Source organism: Oryctolagus cuniculus, chromosome 7 (assembly GCF_964237555.1).
Source record: "Oryctolagus cuniculus chromosome 7, mOryCun1.1, whole genome shotgun sequence".
Classification (NCBI taxonomy): Eukaryota; Metazoa; Chordata; class Mammalia; order Lagomorpha; family Leporidae; genus Oryctolagus; species Oryctolagus cuniculus.
In genome coordinates, this window is record NC_091438.1 from 43,081,060 (window position 1) to 43,096,763 (window position 15,704).

The following is a 15,704-nucleotide window of genomic DNA, read 5'->3' on the forward strand; positions in this document are numbered from 1 at the left end:
AACTGGGACATGAACTGGTGCCCGTATGGGGAACTGGCACCCAAATGGGAGCCTACTATGTCACAGCACTGGCCCCCTGGGATTCTCTTTATATAAGATGGTGTCATATGCACAGTGACATTTGACTTCCTCGTTTCCAGTGAGGATGACCCTCATTCCTTTTTCTCTTTTTATTTAAGATGTACTTATTTATTTGAAAAGCAAATGACAGAGAAAAGAGGGAGAGACAGAGAAAGAGATGTTACATATACTATTTCAGTCCCTAAATGGCTGCAATGGCTAGGGATGGGTCATGCTGAAATGAGAATCCAGAAACTTCATCCAGGTTTCCTACATGGATAGTGGGGCTCAAGCACCTAGGCCATTTTCCAGTGTTTTCCCGGGCACATTAGCAGGTAGCTGAATCAGAAGTGGAGTACCCAAGACTCAAACTAGTGCTTATAGGGGATGTTGGCATCATAAGAAGTAGTTTAACCTGCTGTGCCACAGTGCTGGCCCCAGAAATGATAGCAACTGTTTTTTTTAATGATAGCAACTTAACATTGATTATAGAGATAGCAAAAGAAGCAAAGAAAGTAAAAGATTAAAATATATTAACAAAGAGCTGTTTCTGTGGCTTAGTAAGTTAAGCATCCTCCTGTGGCACCAGCACCCCATGTGGGCATCCAGTTCAAGTGACTGCTTCACTTTCCATCCAGCTCCCTGCTGATGGCCTGGGAAAGCAGTAGAAGATGGCCCAAGTACATGGGCCCTTGCACCCACGTGGGAGACCCAGAAGAATCTCCTGGCTCCTGACTTTGGATTGGCTCAGCTTCGGCCATTGAGGCCATTTGGGGAGTGAACCAGTGGATGGAAGTCCTCTCTTTCTGTCCTCTCTGTAACTATGCCTCGCAAATGAATAAATCTTAAAATCTTAAAAAAAAAATCTTAAAAAAATAAATATAAAATATATTAACTGAAAACCTCTATATTGGGACAGCATTGTGTAGCACAAAAAACTGTTGCCTACAATGCCACATCCCATTTGGGCACTGGTTTGTGTACCAGCTGCTCCACTTCTGATCCAGCTCCCTACTGATGGCCTGGGAAGGCAGTGGACAATGGCCCAAGTACTTGGGCACTTGCTACCTATGTGGGAGAACTGGAAGAAACTCCTGGCTTTGACTTGGCCCACTGCTGGCAGTTGGGACCATCTAGGAAGTGAACCAGCAGGTGGAAGATCTTGGTCTCTCCATCTCTCTCTCTCTCTAACTCTGACTTTCAAATAAATAAAAAAATCTTAAAAAAAAAAATTCTCTGCTTGCATTGCATTCCTTTCACAATTTCAACTTTTGATGTCCCACTTTATATCTTTTTATATTATTCATCTCAACATATTAGTGTAGCTTTTATTATTTTTAAGTGTCTTGTTTTTAAATTGTCTATGTACCATGTTCACAATATTAGATCATTATCTTACCAGTGCATTTTATACATTCTGATATTTTCTTCTCACTCAATAGTGTTTTTGTTTTTTGTTTTTTGTTTTTTTTAAGATTTATTCATTTGAAAAGCAGAGTTAGAGACAGAGAGAGATCTTCCATCCACTGGTTTACTCCCCAAATGTCCGCAATGGCCAGGGATAGGAGGCCCAAGCCAGGAGCCTCATCCAGGTCTCCCACGTGGGTGCAGCAGCCCAAATATTTGGGCCGTCCGCCACTGCTCTTCAGGCATATCAGCAGGGAGCTGAATTGGAGGTAAAGCAGCCAGGAGTAGGACCAGAGATGGAATTGGTGCCCATATGGAATTACAGACTTGCTGTGCCACAACACGGGCCCCTGATGGTGTCTTTTTAAGTTTGAAGAATTTACATAAGCATTTTCTTTCTCCTCCCTCCCTCCCTCCCTCCCTCCCTCCCTCCCTCTTTCCCGTTCCCTTTCTCTTTCTCCTCCCCCCTTCTCTCTCTCCCTCCGTCCCATCCTTTCTTAATTTGAAAAGCAAAAGAGATAAAGGTCTTTTATCTGCTGGTTATTTTCCAGATGTCCACAACAACTAGTGCTGGGTCCAGCAAAGTCAGGAGCTGGGAACTCTATCCAGGTCTTCCACGTGGGTGGCAGGGACCCAGGTACTTTAGCCATCATTTGTTGCCTCCTGATACACTAACAGGAAGCTGGGTTGGAAGCAGGGTTGGAAGCAGAGCTGGAACTCAACTCAGGCATCTTAAGTGTTGTCTTAACTGTAAGCCACCGCCTGCAGTGCTGGCATCCCATATGGGCGCTGATTCGAGACCTGACTGTTCCACTTCCAATCCAGCTCTCTGCTATGGCCTGGGAAAGCAGTAGAAGATGGCCCAAGTCCTTGGGCCCCTGCACCCACGTAGGAGACCTGAAAGAAACTCTTGGCCTCGGATCAGCGTATCTCCAGCTGTTGCAGCCATCTAGGAAATGAACCAACAGATGGAAGACTTCTCCCTCCCTCCCTCTCTCTCTCTGCCTCTCTCTGTGTAACTCTGAGTTTCAAATAAATAAATCTTTAAAAAACTATAACATGGCCGGCGCCGTGGCTCAATAGGCTAATCCTCCACCTTGCGGCGCCGGCACACCGGGTTCTAGTCCCGGTCGGGGCGCCGGATTCTGTCCCGGTTGCCCCTCTTCCAGGCCAGCTCTCTGCTATGGCCAGGGAGTGCAGTGGAGGATGGCCCAGGTGCTTGGGCCCTGCACCCCATGGGAGACCAGGAAAAGCACCTGGATCCTGGCTCCTGCCATCGGATCAGCGCGGTGCGCCCGGCTGCAGCGGCGGCCATTGGAGGGTGAACCAACGGCAAAAGGAAGACCTTTCTCTCTCTGTCTCTCTCTCTCACTGTCCACTCTGCCTGTCAAAAAAAAAAATAAATAAAAAAAAATAAAATAAAAAACTATAACATTTCTTATAGGTAGGACAGGTTTGGTAATGATAAAATCTGTCAGCATTTGTTTTCTGGAAATGTCTTTATCTCTACTTCGTATTTATAGGATAGCTTTGCCAGGTCCAGTATTCTGGGCTGTAGGATTTGTTTTTTCCTTTTGATAACCGTGAAAGTCTCATTCCACTTTCTCTCATGGCCTATAAAGTTTCTGCGGAGGTCTGCAGTCAGGCAAGTTGGGACACCCTTATATATTGTTCCTTTTCTCTTTAAAAACCTTGTATTTTTAATTTTGATGAACTTGATTATAATGTGTTAAGGTTGACTTTGATCAGTTAAATCTGACTGGTGACCTCTGACCTTTCTGTGCTTAGCTAGGTATATCCTTGTCTATGCTTGGGTGTTTTTCTGCTATTATTTCCATCAATGTGCATTCTATTCCTTTGGCCTTCTCAAGTCCGTATAGTACCTTAATAATTTTTTTAAAGATTTATTTATTTATTTGAAACTCAGAGTTACACAGAGAGAGAAGGAGAGGCAGAGAGAGAGAGAGGTCTTCCATCTGCTGCTTCACTTTCCAATTGGCCGCAACAGCCAGAGCTGTGTGGATCTGAGGCTAGGAGCCAGTAGCTTCTTCCAGGTCTCCAGTGCTGGTGCAGGGGCCCAAGCACATGGGCCATCTTCTACTGCTATCCCAGGCCAGAGCAGAGAGCTGGATTGGAAGTAGAGCAGCCAGGACTCAAACTGGCGGCCATCTGGGATGCCGATAATGCAGGCAGCACCAACCCCTACCTTAATAATTTAAGTGTTTCTTTTAATGCTATCCCCAAATTCCTGTACCTCTCATTGTTCTTCTTCATTTTTCTTTTTTCTCCCAACTGTGTTTTCAAATAGTCTGTCTTCAGACTTACTAATTTTTTTCAGTTTGTTCTGTTCTCTCATTTTAATGTATGTAAACTTAAAGATTTGTTTTATTTTTTCTAATTACTCTCTTTACTCTGTTAAGCATCTCTTTGTTTTTTTGAAACTTTTCCCCTCCATTTTCTTAAAATTGTTATTTTGAGATCTTCACCCAAGAATTTGCAAATGCTAGTTGCTACCTAGTATTTGTAGTCTCAATTTTTTTTGTTCGGTGAGGTCAAAGTTCTGGAAGTTCTCCATAATTGGTAAGGCATGACATTATCTGCATATTGAAGAATTAGGGTCTTTTTTCATTTTTTCCCTTTTGTAGATATTTGCTTTTTAAAAAATTAGCTCAAAAATACAGAGTGACAGAGAAAGGGAGAGACACAGAGAAAGAGATCTTAACATCTACTGGTTAACTCCCCAAATGGCTGCAACAGCCAGATCTGGGCCATGTGGAAGCCAGGTGGAGGCCAGGAAACAGGAATGCCATCTGGGTTTTCTATATAGGATACCGGGACCCCAGTACTCAGGCCATTTTCTGCTGCCTTCCTAGAAGCATCAGCAGGGAGCTGGATTGAAGTAGAGCAGCTGAGACTCAGAACTGACACAATGATATGGGATCCTGTGTCACAGGTAGCTTAACGCACTGTACCACAACACTGGCCTGTTTTCAGGTGTTTTTTTTTTAACAGAGTGGACAGTGAGAGAGAGAGACAGAGAGAAAGGTCTTCCTTTTGCCGTTGATTCACCCTCCAATGGCCACTGCGGCCAGCACACCACGCTGATCCGAAGGCAGGAGCCAGGTACTTATCCTGGTCTCCCATGGGGTGCAGGGCCCAAGCACTTGGGCCATCCTCCACTGCACTCCCGGGCCACAGTAGAGAGCTGGCCTGGAAGAGGGGCAACCGGGACAGAATCCGGCGCCCTGACCGGGACTAGAACCCGGTGTGCTGGCGCCGCAAGGCGAAGGATTAGCCTAGTGAGCTGCGGCGCTGGCCTTCAGTATTCTTGATCTGGCATAGTTTGCTCATGTACTTTGGGAAATTCTAAACAGGATTTTTTTTTTCCTGAGCCCTAGGGCACTTCTGCTATTTTAGCACTAGATGGAGCTGTGTGTTTTTTGTTTGCCACAAGTTCACTGTTGTGTTGTTGCCGTGTAAACGCTAGAGATGGCGCATCCCATGTTTGTTCCAAATCCACAGTTGCTATATTGTTCAGAATTAATCAGGGATGTGTCTTAAATGGGGGCAGGCCATCCCTACAAATATTTCCGGATTTGGAGTATGTCCAAATACCTCATCCTCTTTTTTTTTTTTTTTTTTTTTTGACAGGCAGAGTGGACAGTGAGAGAGAAAGAGAGACAGGGAGAAAGGGTCTTCCTTTACCAGTGGTTCACCCTCAAATTGCCACCGCGGGCAGCGTGCTGCGTGCTGCGGCCGGCGCACCATGCTGATCCGAAGCCAGGAGCCAGGTGCTTCTCCTGGTTTCCCATGTAGGTACAGGGCTCAAGCACTTGGGCCATCCTCCACTGTACTCCCAGGCCACAGCAGAGAGCTGGACTGGAAGAGGGGCAACCGGGACTAGAACCCTTTGTGCTGGCGCCGCAGGCGGAGGATTATTAGCCTATTGAGCCGCGGCGCCAGCCCTCATCCTCTTTTAAACCCATTCTAATCAGGTTTTTGGCTCTTCATATTAAATAAGCTGTTTTTGCATGGTTACCAATGATCCCTACAATGCTAAATCCAAGAAACAAATATATAAGAAGACTTCAGTAAGTTTGTAGAAAATAGATTTCAAAGACATCTGTTTTTTCAAAAATATTTTTAAGTCCGTGCATGGAATAGGAGTCCTCAAAAAGTTCATGAAAATGTGTATTGTGAAAGAAACAATGCATAGATTTTAGTTTTCTTGCACCAAAATAAACTTTTAATTCCATTTTCCCTGAACATTCTAAGTAGCTATCTTGTGTTCTGATTACTACTCCACTCTCACTGCAGAAAGTGACAAGGTTTTCACTCTTGAAGTGTGTTCTTCATTGGAGTTCCACTGGACCACATATTTTTCTCTGTATTTTCTCCCAGATTATCTGCTGGCTTCTCAGTCTTCTAGTTCTTCAGTTTGCTGATTTTTAAGTTGAATCTTTTTTTTTTTTTTTTTTTTGACAGGCAGAGTGGACAGTGAGAGAGAGAGAGAGACAGAGAGAAAGGTCTTCCTTTGCCGTTGGTTCACCCTCCAATGGCCACCGCGGCCCGCGCGCTACGGCCGGCACACTGCGCTAATCCGATGGCAGGAGCCAGGTGCTTATCCTGGTCTCCCATGGGGTGCAGGGCCCAAGCACTTGGGCCATCCTCCACTGCACTCCCTGGCCACAGCAGAGAGCTGGCCTGGAAGGGGGGCAACAGGGACCGAATCCAGCGCCCCGACCGGGACTAGAACCCGGTATGCCGGCGCCGCAAGGCGGAGGATTAGCCTACTGAGCCGCTGCGCCGGCCATTCAGTCTTACTGTGTTGCTAAAGCTGAACTCCTGGTAGTCACTTTCAATCTTTTCTTTTCTTCTTCTTTTTTTTTAATCTTTTCATGACTTTGATTGCCACCCTTCTCTATAAGTTACTCTCCTTTCTTGTCAAGTGAACTGTATAACAAGCCTCGCTTCTACCCTTGATCTTTATCTGTGGAGCAGCTAAGTCATGGGATTGTGTCACTCATTTATTCAGAACCCTCCAGTGCATCCTCATTTCATTCAGAGTAAAAAACTCAAGCCTTTATAACAGCCTGAAAGGAGGTTCATGTTCTAGCCCTCTGATCACCTGTCATATTATTCTGTTCAGTCATTCAAATCCTGCCACACTAGTATTCTTGGTACTCCTGCTGTGTCATAAATCTTAAGTTTCTCTCCAATACTCACTTGAGCATTGTTTTCCAGCCTTCTTTGTGTATAGTATGTAATTAGGCCTACACTGGTTACATCTGTACTGAACCTAGAAATTTTTCTTGTCATTATTCCATAAACAATATAGTACACCTTCTATTTACATAACTTTTACATTGTGTAAGGTATCATAAGTAATTTAGAGATGACTTAAAGTATGTGAGAGGGGGCTGGCACTATGACATAGTGGGTAAGGCTGCCTGCTGCCTGCAGTGCTGGCATCCCATTTGGGCGCCGGTTCAAGTCCCAGCTGCTCCACTTCTGATCCAGCTCTCTGCTACGGCCTGAGAAAGCAGTGGAAGATGGTCCAGGTCCTTGAGCCCCTGCACCCACATGGGAGACATGGCTCCTGGCTTCGGATCGGCGCAGCTCCGGCTGTTGCAACCATTTGGGGAATGAACCAGTGGATGGAAGACCTCTCTCTCTGTGTAACTCTGACTTTCAAATAAATAAGTCTTTAAAAAATATAAAAATAAAGTATGTGAGAGGGTGTGCATAGTTATATACAGGTATGAGAGACTTTGCTGTTCTTGTGAGGCCCTAAAACCAATCTTAAAGGTAGCGAGGGGTGAATGTATTTCTGAATATTAAAGGCAGTCTTCTAGGGGCCAACACTATGGCAAAGTAGGCTAAGCCTCCCCCTGCAGCACCAGCATCCCACATGGGTGCCAGTTCCTATCCCGGCTACTCCTCTTCTGATCCAGGTCTCTGCTAATGCCTGGGAAGGCAGTGGAAGATGGCCCAAGTTCTTGGGCACTTGTACCTACGTGGGAGACCTGGAAGAAGTTCCTGGCTCCTGGCTTTGGGTCAGCCCAGCTGTGGCCATTTGGGGAGTAAAAACAGTGGATGGAGTGAAAGAGTTGGAGAAGTTCATTGTTTGCCTTTGTTGAGTTATCATTGTCCCTATACATTCCATCTTTTAATATAATCAGATGTGTGTATCTGTGTGTGTGTGTGTGTGCATGTTTTCTTATAAAAAGGTATTGTAACCAGAATTCTGAACTTTACTTTATTCATTAAGTAATATATCCTAGAGACCATTTCATAATAATGTATTAATGTCTTCTTTTCTTGTGGGAGGGAGGTCAGTATTTCATTATATTGATATACTTTGGTTTATTCAGCCAGTCCCCTGTAATTATGTAGATTGTTTTAGGGCTTTGCTATTAAAATGGTGGTTCAGGGGCCAGGAAGATGGCTCAGCCAGTTAAATTGCTGCCTGTGGTACCTGTTGGGTCCCGGCTGCTCCAGTTCTGATCCAGCTCCCTGCTCATGCACCTTGGAAGGCAGCAAAAGATAGCCCAAATGCCTGGGCCCCTTGCACCCACATGGGAAACCTGGAAGAAGCCCCTGGCTTCTGGCTTCAATCTGGCCCAGCTCTTGCCATTGCAGCCATTTCAGGAGTGAACCAGTGGATGGAAGATATCTATCTCTCTCTTTCTCTCTTTGTGACTTTGCCTTTTAAATAAAATAAATAAATCTTTAAAATAAAATGGTGCTACATTTCCTAGCCTTGAGCAGGAATTACGATTTTGATATTCCATATTTGGCTGGACCTTTGAAAAGGAATTCTTGATTGAAAAAGCGTGGTTGAAGGCCTAAGGAAATTTTTCTGTTATCCAAATTCCTGTCTATATAAAGATTGCAACGTTTTGGATATATTACATTTCCCTTCATACTTGCTTTGGGATTCTCTAACCTATTTCATTATTGTTTAGTTTTTTAATCTGTGAGTTCTATACAGTTATTAATGATTAGGACTTTAAAAAATATTTGGTATGGTTATCCCCTTTTCCTTTCAGATTTTCCTAGCTATTTTTTTTAAGATCATTATTTCTTTGAAAGTGTTACAGAGAGGCAGAGACAAAGAGAAAGAGAGGTCTTCCATCTGCCGATTCACTCCCCAAATGACCACAACAGCCAGAGCTGTGCCGATCCAAAACCAGGATCTCGGAGCTGCTTCTGGGTCTCTGACTTGGGCCGTCTTCTACTTTCCCAGACCATAGCAGAGAGCTGGATTGGAAGTGGAGCAGTCAGGACTCAAATGAGTGCCCATATGGGATGCGGGCACTGCAGGCAGCGGCTTAACCCACTGTGCCACAGCACCAGACCCCTAGCTATTCTTGCTTGTTTATTTTCCCCAGTGATCAGTATAATAAACTTTTCTAATTCCTGAAAGAAATCCTGGTAGTATTTTTATTCAGATGGCATTTATAAATTTGCTTAGGGAATATTTTCATCTTTATGTCTTCTGTCTGCAAATACTATATGTCTTTGTATTTTTTTAAATCTTTAAATGATAATTTTATAGCTAGGAAAAGCTATTTAGTGATTACCAGAAAGTAAAACAGACTGTTTTGTGAAGTAGTATATTTTTAAAGTATATAGTAAATATTCATTAGTTTAATAGACACAGTGTCATTTATAGAATTTTATATACAAACATTCTAAAGAAAATTTTTTAAGGATTTATTTATTTGTTTGAAAGATTAGACAAAGAGAGGCAGGGAAAGAGAGAGAGAGATCGATTGATCGATCTATCTATCTTTGATCTGCTGATTCACTCCCCAGATAACCACAAAGGTCAGGGCTCAGCCAGGCTGAAGCCAGGCGATTCATCCAGGTTTCCCTTGTGGGTGACAGGGGCCCAAATACTTGGGCCTTGTTCTGCTGCTTTCCCTAGACCATTACCAGTGAGCTAGATCAGAAGTAGTGCAGTCAGGTCACAAATTGGTGCTCATATGGGAAGCTGGCATTATAGGTGGTGGCCTTACTTACTCTGTCACAACACCAACTCCAGTATTAATTTTAAATTGTTGGATTCGGTGCTATGGCTTAGCAGGTAAAGCAGTGCCTTTGATGTGCCAGCTGCTCCACTGCTGATCCAGCTATCTGCTAATGTGCCTGGGAAAAGCAGTGGAAGGTGGTTCAAATGATCTGCTACCCATGGGGGAGACATATAGTGTTCCAGACTCTTGGCTTCAGCCTAGACCAGCCCTGGCTGTTGCAGCCATCTGGGGAGTGAACCAGTAGATGGAAGATCCCTCTCTCTTGTCTATCTAATTCTGGCTTTCAAAATAAATAAATAAATCTTTTTAAAAAACTTTTCAATTATCTTTTCTATCCTCATACATTTTAAGAAATGACTGCTCTTTCAAGTTCTTTAAGGGAATTTGACTACTCACTTAAGACTATATAGTGAGTTAAAGAAATAGAAGTAGGTCAGAGATTGTCCCATATTTGGTTAGATTTTATTGAAGTCAGTGAGGCAGATAGGCATTAAGCTATTTATTTTAAAAGGGGATCATGGGTTACTATAGCCAAAAATATTTGTTTTAGTTAGTGAAAAGAAAGATGAAAGTGATAAACTATAACTTCACATTTAAATATATCTTAGGGGCTTTTTTTTTTTTTTTTCGCCAGGCAGAGTGGACAGTGAGAGAGAGAGAGACAGAGAGAAAGGTCTTCCTTTTTTCTGTTGGTTCACCCCCCAAATGGCCACTATGGCCGGCGTGCTGCTCCAATCCAAAGCCAGGAACCAGGTGCTTCCTCCTGGTCTCCCATGTGGGTGCAGGGCCCAAGCACTTGGGCCATCCTCCACTGCCTTCCCGGACCACAGCAGAGAGCTGGACTGGAAGAGGAGCAACCGGGACAGAATCCGGCGCCCCGACTGGGACTAGAACTTGGGGTGCCAGTGCCGCAGGCGGAGGATTAGCCAAGTGAGCCACAGTGCCAACCTTGGGGCATTTCTAAAGATCCAGTAATAAATATGGTTGAAAATCAACAAAGACAGTATCTTGATAGCCTCTGTGATAGCAGCAGATGAACTAATATCCCAGGCCATTAGAGTCACATTAGTTCTTTTTAAAGTTCTGTTGTAAATCTTATATCTGATGTGTTGAGTTTGTTGGAATGTAAAGCTAAAGCAAAGTGGTATCAGGTTTACTCTCTGAAACCTTTTTCTTGTTCAAATTTTAGGACCCTTCCAAGTTGTACAAGAAAGCAGGTGATGTTGCAGCCATTGAATGCCAATCTGAAGAAAGCATCCATCTTCATTCACAGGGAGAAAGCACTCCTTTGTCCAAGAAGCTTTCTCCAGTACACTCAGAAATGGCAGATTTTGTTAATGCATCACCATCTACTCTTGTTGGTAGTCGGGATCCTGATTTAAAGGACAGAGCATTACTTAATGGAGGAACTAGCGTAACAGAAAAGTTGGCACAGCTCATTGCTACTTGTCCTCCCTCCAAGTCTTCCAAGACAAAACCGAAGAAGTTAGGAACAGGCACTACAGCAGGATTGGTTAGCAAGGATTTGATCAGGAAAGCAGGCATTGGCTCTGTGGCTGGAATAATACATAAGGATTTAATAAAAAAACCAACTATTAGCACAGCAGTTGGATTGGTAACTAAAGATGCTGGGAAAAAGCCAATGTTTAACCCAGCAGTAGGACTGGTCAATAAAGACTCTGTGAAAAAACTGGGAACTGGCACTACAGCCGTATTCATTAATAAAGACTTGGGCAAAAAGCCAGGGACTATCACTACAGTTGGACTGCTGAGCAAGGATTCAGGAAAGAAGCTAGGAATTGGTATTGTTCCGGGTTTAATGAATAAGGAGTCTGGCAAGAAGTTAGGACTTGGCACTGTGGTTGGACTGGTTAATAAAGACTTGGGAAGGAAATTGAGTTCTACTGTTGGCCTAGTGGCCAAGGACTGTGCAAAGAAGATTGTAGCAAGTTCAGCAATGGGATTGGTTAATAAAGACATTGGAAAGAAACTAGTGACCTGTCCTGTGGCAGGACTGGTCAGTAAAGATGCCATAAACCTTAAAGCGGAAGCACTGCTCCCTACTCAGGATCCACTTAAGGCTTCTTGTAGTGCAAACATCAGTAACCACGAAAGTGAAGAACTTTCTGAATCCCTGAAAGACAGTGCCACCAGCAGAACTTTTGAGAAGAATGTCATTCGGCAGAACAAAGAAAGTGCACTAGAAAAGTTCTCAGCTCGAAAAGAAATCATTAATTTGGAGAAAGAAATATTTAATGAAGGATCATGCATTCAGCAAGACAGTTTCTCATCCAGTGAAAGGGGATCTTATGAAACCTCAAAGCATGAAAAGCAACCTCCTGTATATTGCACTTCTCCAGACTTTCAGATGGGAGGTGGTTCTGATGCATCTACAGCTAAATCCCCTTTTAGTGCAGTAGGAGAAAGCAATCTCCCTTCCCCATCACCTACTGTATCTGTTAATCCTTTAACTAGAAGTCCACCTGAAACTTCTTCACCGTTGGCTCCTAATCCGTTACTTCTTAGTCCTACCACAGAACTAATGGAAGAAATTTCTGAGTCTGTTGGAAAGAATCAGTTTAATTCTGAAAGTACCCATTTGAATGTTGGTCATAGGTCCATGGGTCATAGCATAAGTATTGAGTGTAAAGGGATTGATAAAGAACTAAATGATTCAAAAACTACCCATATAGATATTCCAAGAATAAGCTCTTCCCTGGGAAAAAAGCCAAATTTCACTTCTGAATCCAGTATTCATACAATTACTCCCTCAGTTGTTAACTTCACTAGTTTATTTAGTAACAAACCTTTTCTAAAACTTGGTGCGGTAAGTGCACCAGACAAACACTGCCAAGTTGCTGAAAGTCTAAGCACTAGTTTGCAGTCCAAACCATTAAAAAAAAGAAAAGGAAGAAAGCCTCGGTGGACTAAAGTGGTAGCAAGAAGCACATGCCGGTCTCCAAAAGGGCTAGAATTAGAAAGGTCAGAGCTTTTTAAAAATGTTTCCTGTGGCTCACTATCAAATAGTAGTTCCGAGTCAGCCAAGTTTATGAAAAACATTGGATCAACTTCGTTTGTAGATCATGACTTCCTTAAACGCCGATTGCCAAAGTTGAGCAAATCCACATCTCCATCTCTTGCTCTCTTAACTGATGGTGAAAAACCGTCTCATAAGTCTTTTGCTACTCATAAACTATCCTCTAGTATGTGTGTCTCTAGTGACCTTTTGTCGGATATTTACAAGCCCAAAAGAGGAAGACCTAAATCAAAAGAGATGCCTCAACTAGAAGGTCCACCTAAAAGGACTTTAAAAATCCCTGCCTCTAAAGTATTTTCTCTGCAGTCTAAAGAAGAACAAGAACCCCCAATTTTACAGCCAGAAATTGAAATTCCTTCCTTCAAACAAAGTTTGTCTGTGTCTCCTTTTCCAAAAAAGAGAGGCAGGCCTAAGAGGCAAATGAGATCACCAGTCAAGATGAAGCCACCTGTGCTATCAGTAGCTCCATTTGTTGCCACTGAAAGTCCAAGCAAGCTAGAGTCAGAAAGTGAAAACCATAGAAGCAGCAGTGATTTCTTTGAGAGTGAGGATCAGCTTCAGGATCCAGACGATTTAGATGACAGTCACAGGCCAAGTGTTTGTAGTATGAGTGACCTTGAAATGGAACCAGATAAAAAAATTACGAAGAGAAACAATGGACAATTAATGAAAACAATTATACGCAAAATAAATAAAATGAAGACTTTAAAGAGAAAGAAACTGTTGAATCAGATTCTTTCAAGCTCTGTAGAATCAAGTAATAAAGGGAAAGTGCAATCCAAGCTCCATAATACAGTATCAAGTCTTGCTGCCACATTTGGTTCTAAATTGGGCCAACAGATAAACGTCAGCAAGAAAGGAACCATTTACATAGGAAAGAGGAGGGGTCGCAAGCCAAAAACTGTCTTAAATGGCATTCTTTCTGGTAGCCCTACCAGCCTTGCTGTCCTTGAGCAAACAGCGCAGCAGGCAGCTGGGTCAGCGTTAGGACAGATTCTCCCCCCTTTGCTGCCTTCATCTGCTAGTAGTTCTGAGATTCTTCCGTCACCTATTTGTTCTCAGTCTTCTGGGACTAGTGGAGGTCAGAGCCCTGTAAGTAGTGATGCAGGCTTTGTTGAACCCAGTTCAGTGCCATATTTGCATTTGCACTCCAGACAGGGCATGATTCAGACTCTTGCAATGAAGAAGGCCTCAAAGGGGAGGAGGCGGTTATCTCCTCCTACTTTGTTGCCAAATTCTCCTTCCCACTTGAGTGAACTCACATCTCTGAAAGAAGCTACTCCTTCCCCAATTAGTGAGTCTCATAGTGATGAGACCATCCCCAGTGATAGTGGAATTGGAACAGATAATAACAGCACATCAGATAGAGCAGAGAAATTTTGTGGACAAAAAAAGAGAAGGCATTCTTTTGAGCATGTTTCTCTGATTCCCCCTGAATCTTCTACAGTCTTAAGTGGTCTTAAAGAAAAGCATAAACACAAATGTAAGCGCAGGAATCATGATTATCTCAGCTACGACAAGATGAAAAGGCAGAAACGAAAACGGAAAAAGAAATATCCCCAACTCCGAAACAGACAGGATCCAGACTTTATTGCAGAGCTGGAGGAACTAATAAGTCGTCTAAGTGAAATTCGGATCACCCATCGAAGTCATCATTTTATCCCCCGGGACCTTCTGCCAACTATTTTTCGAATCAACTTTAATAGTTTCTATACACATCCTTCTTTTCCCTTAGATCCTTTGCACTACATTCGAAAACCTGACTTAAAAAAGAAAAGGGGGAGGCCCCCTAAGATGAGGGAGGCAATGGCTGAAATGCCTTTTATGCACAGCCTTAGTTTTCCTCTTTCTAGTACTGGTTTCTATCCATCATATGGCATGCCTTATTCTCCTTCACCTCTTACAGCTGCTCCTATAGGATTAGGTTACTATGGGAGGTATCCTCCCACTCTTTATCCTCCACCTCCATCTCCTTCTTTCACCACTCCACTTCCACCTCCTTCCTACATGCATGCTGGTCATTTACTTCTCAATCCCACCAAATACCACAAGAAAAAACATAAGCTACTTCGACAGGAGGCCTTTCTTACAACCAGTAGGACTCCTCTCCTTTCCATGAGTACCTATCCCAGTGTCCCTCCGGAGATGGCCTACGGTTGGATGGTTGAGCACAAACACAGGCACCGTCACAAACACAGAGAACACCGTTCTGAACAGCCCCAGGTTTCCATGGACGCTGGCTCTTCCAGATCTGTCCTGGAGTCATTGAAGCGCTATCGCTTTGGAAAGGATACTCTTGGAGAGCGATATAAGCATAAAGAAAAGCACCGTTGTCACATGTCCTGCCCTCATCTCTCTCCTTCAAAAAGCTTAATAAACAGAGAAGAGCAGTGGGTCCACCGAGAGCCTTCAGAATCTAGTTCATTGGCCTTGGGATTGCAGACACCTTTACAGATTGACTGTTCAGAAAGTTCTCCAGGTTTATCCCTTGGAGGATTTACTCCAAACTCTGAGCCAGCCAGCAGTGATGAACACACAAACCTTTTCACAAGTGCAATAGGCAGCTGCAGAGTTTCAAACCCTAACTCCAGTGGCCGGAAGAAATTAACTGACAGCCCTGGACTCTTTGCACAGGACACTACACTAAATCGGCCTCACAGAAAGGAGCCACTGCCTTCCAGTGAAAGGGCAGTACACACTTTAACAGGTAAGAGGGTTATTTTGTTGCCTATTATTGTTATTAAAGTAGGTGATAGATTATTTTCACACTGATTGCCTGATACATGTAGTTGAGTTTTTAACAATCTGTCATTTCTTCAAAGTTCTTATTTTCCTTAGATGTATAAGTAAAATAAAGAATATCATTAACTTCATGTGTTTGGAAGATGTATCATTGTCAAAACAACAAGAAACAATACAACTTTTGGAAACTAGGAAGAATTATTTAAAAAGTCTTACATCTTTTTTGTGAGAGATGGCTTATAGAAATAAGTAGTACAGAATTTTTAATATATATGAATCAAGTAATTATTCTTATGTTACAGAAAAAAAGTTATTACCCCTGTACGTCTAAGAAGAAATCCAAGAATTGACTATTTTCAACATTGATGTTACTATTCAGAGACTGCATTTTGTAGAGTACCTTTAGGCATCTTCATAAA

The 15,704-nt window shown here is 43.1% G+C and overlaps 1 protein-coding gene across 34 annotated transcripts in view; it reads left to right on the top strand.

Moving 5' to 3' along the window:
• The window catches only part of ASH1L (ASH1 like histone lysine methyltransferase), a 241,742-nt gene that overhangs the window by 102,008 nt on the left and 124,030 nt on the right, over nt 1-15,704 (top strand). For 31 of the 34 annotated variants that reach the window (XM_051857197.2, XM_070077550.1, XM_070077542.1 and 28 more), the window contains one exon: nt 10,696-15,250. The exons of the other annotated variants lie outside the window; for them this stretch is intronic. In XM_051857197.2, the coding sequence (XP_051713157.2) occupies nt 10,696-15,250 (4,555 nt within the window). The remainder of the gene's footprint in view (nt 1-10,695; nt 15,251-15,704) is intronic. 34 annotated transcript variants of the gene reach the window in all.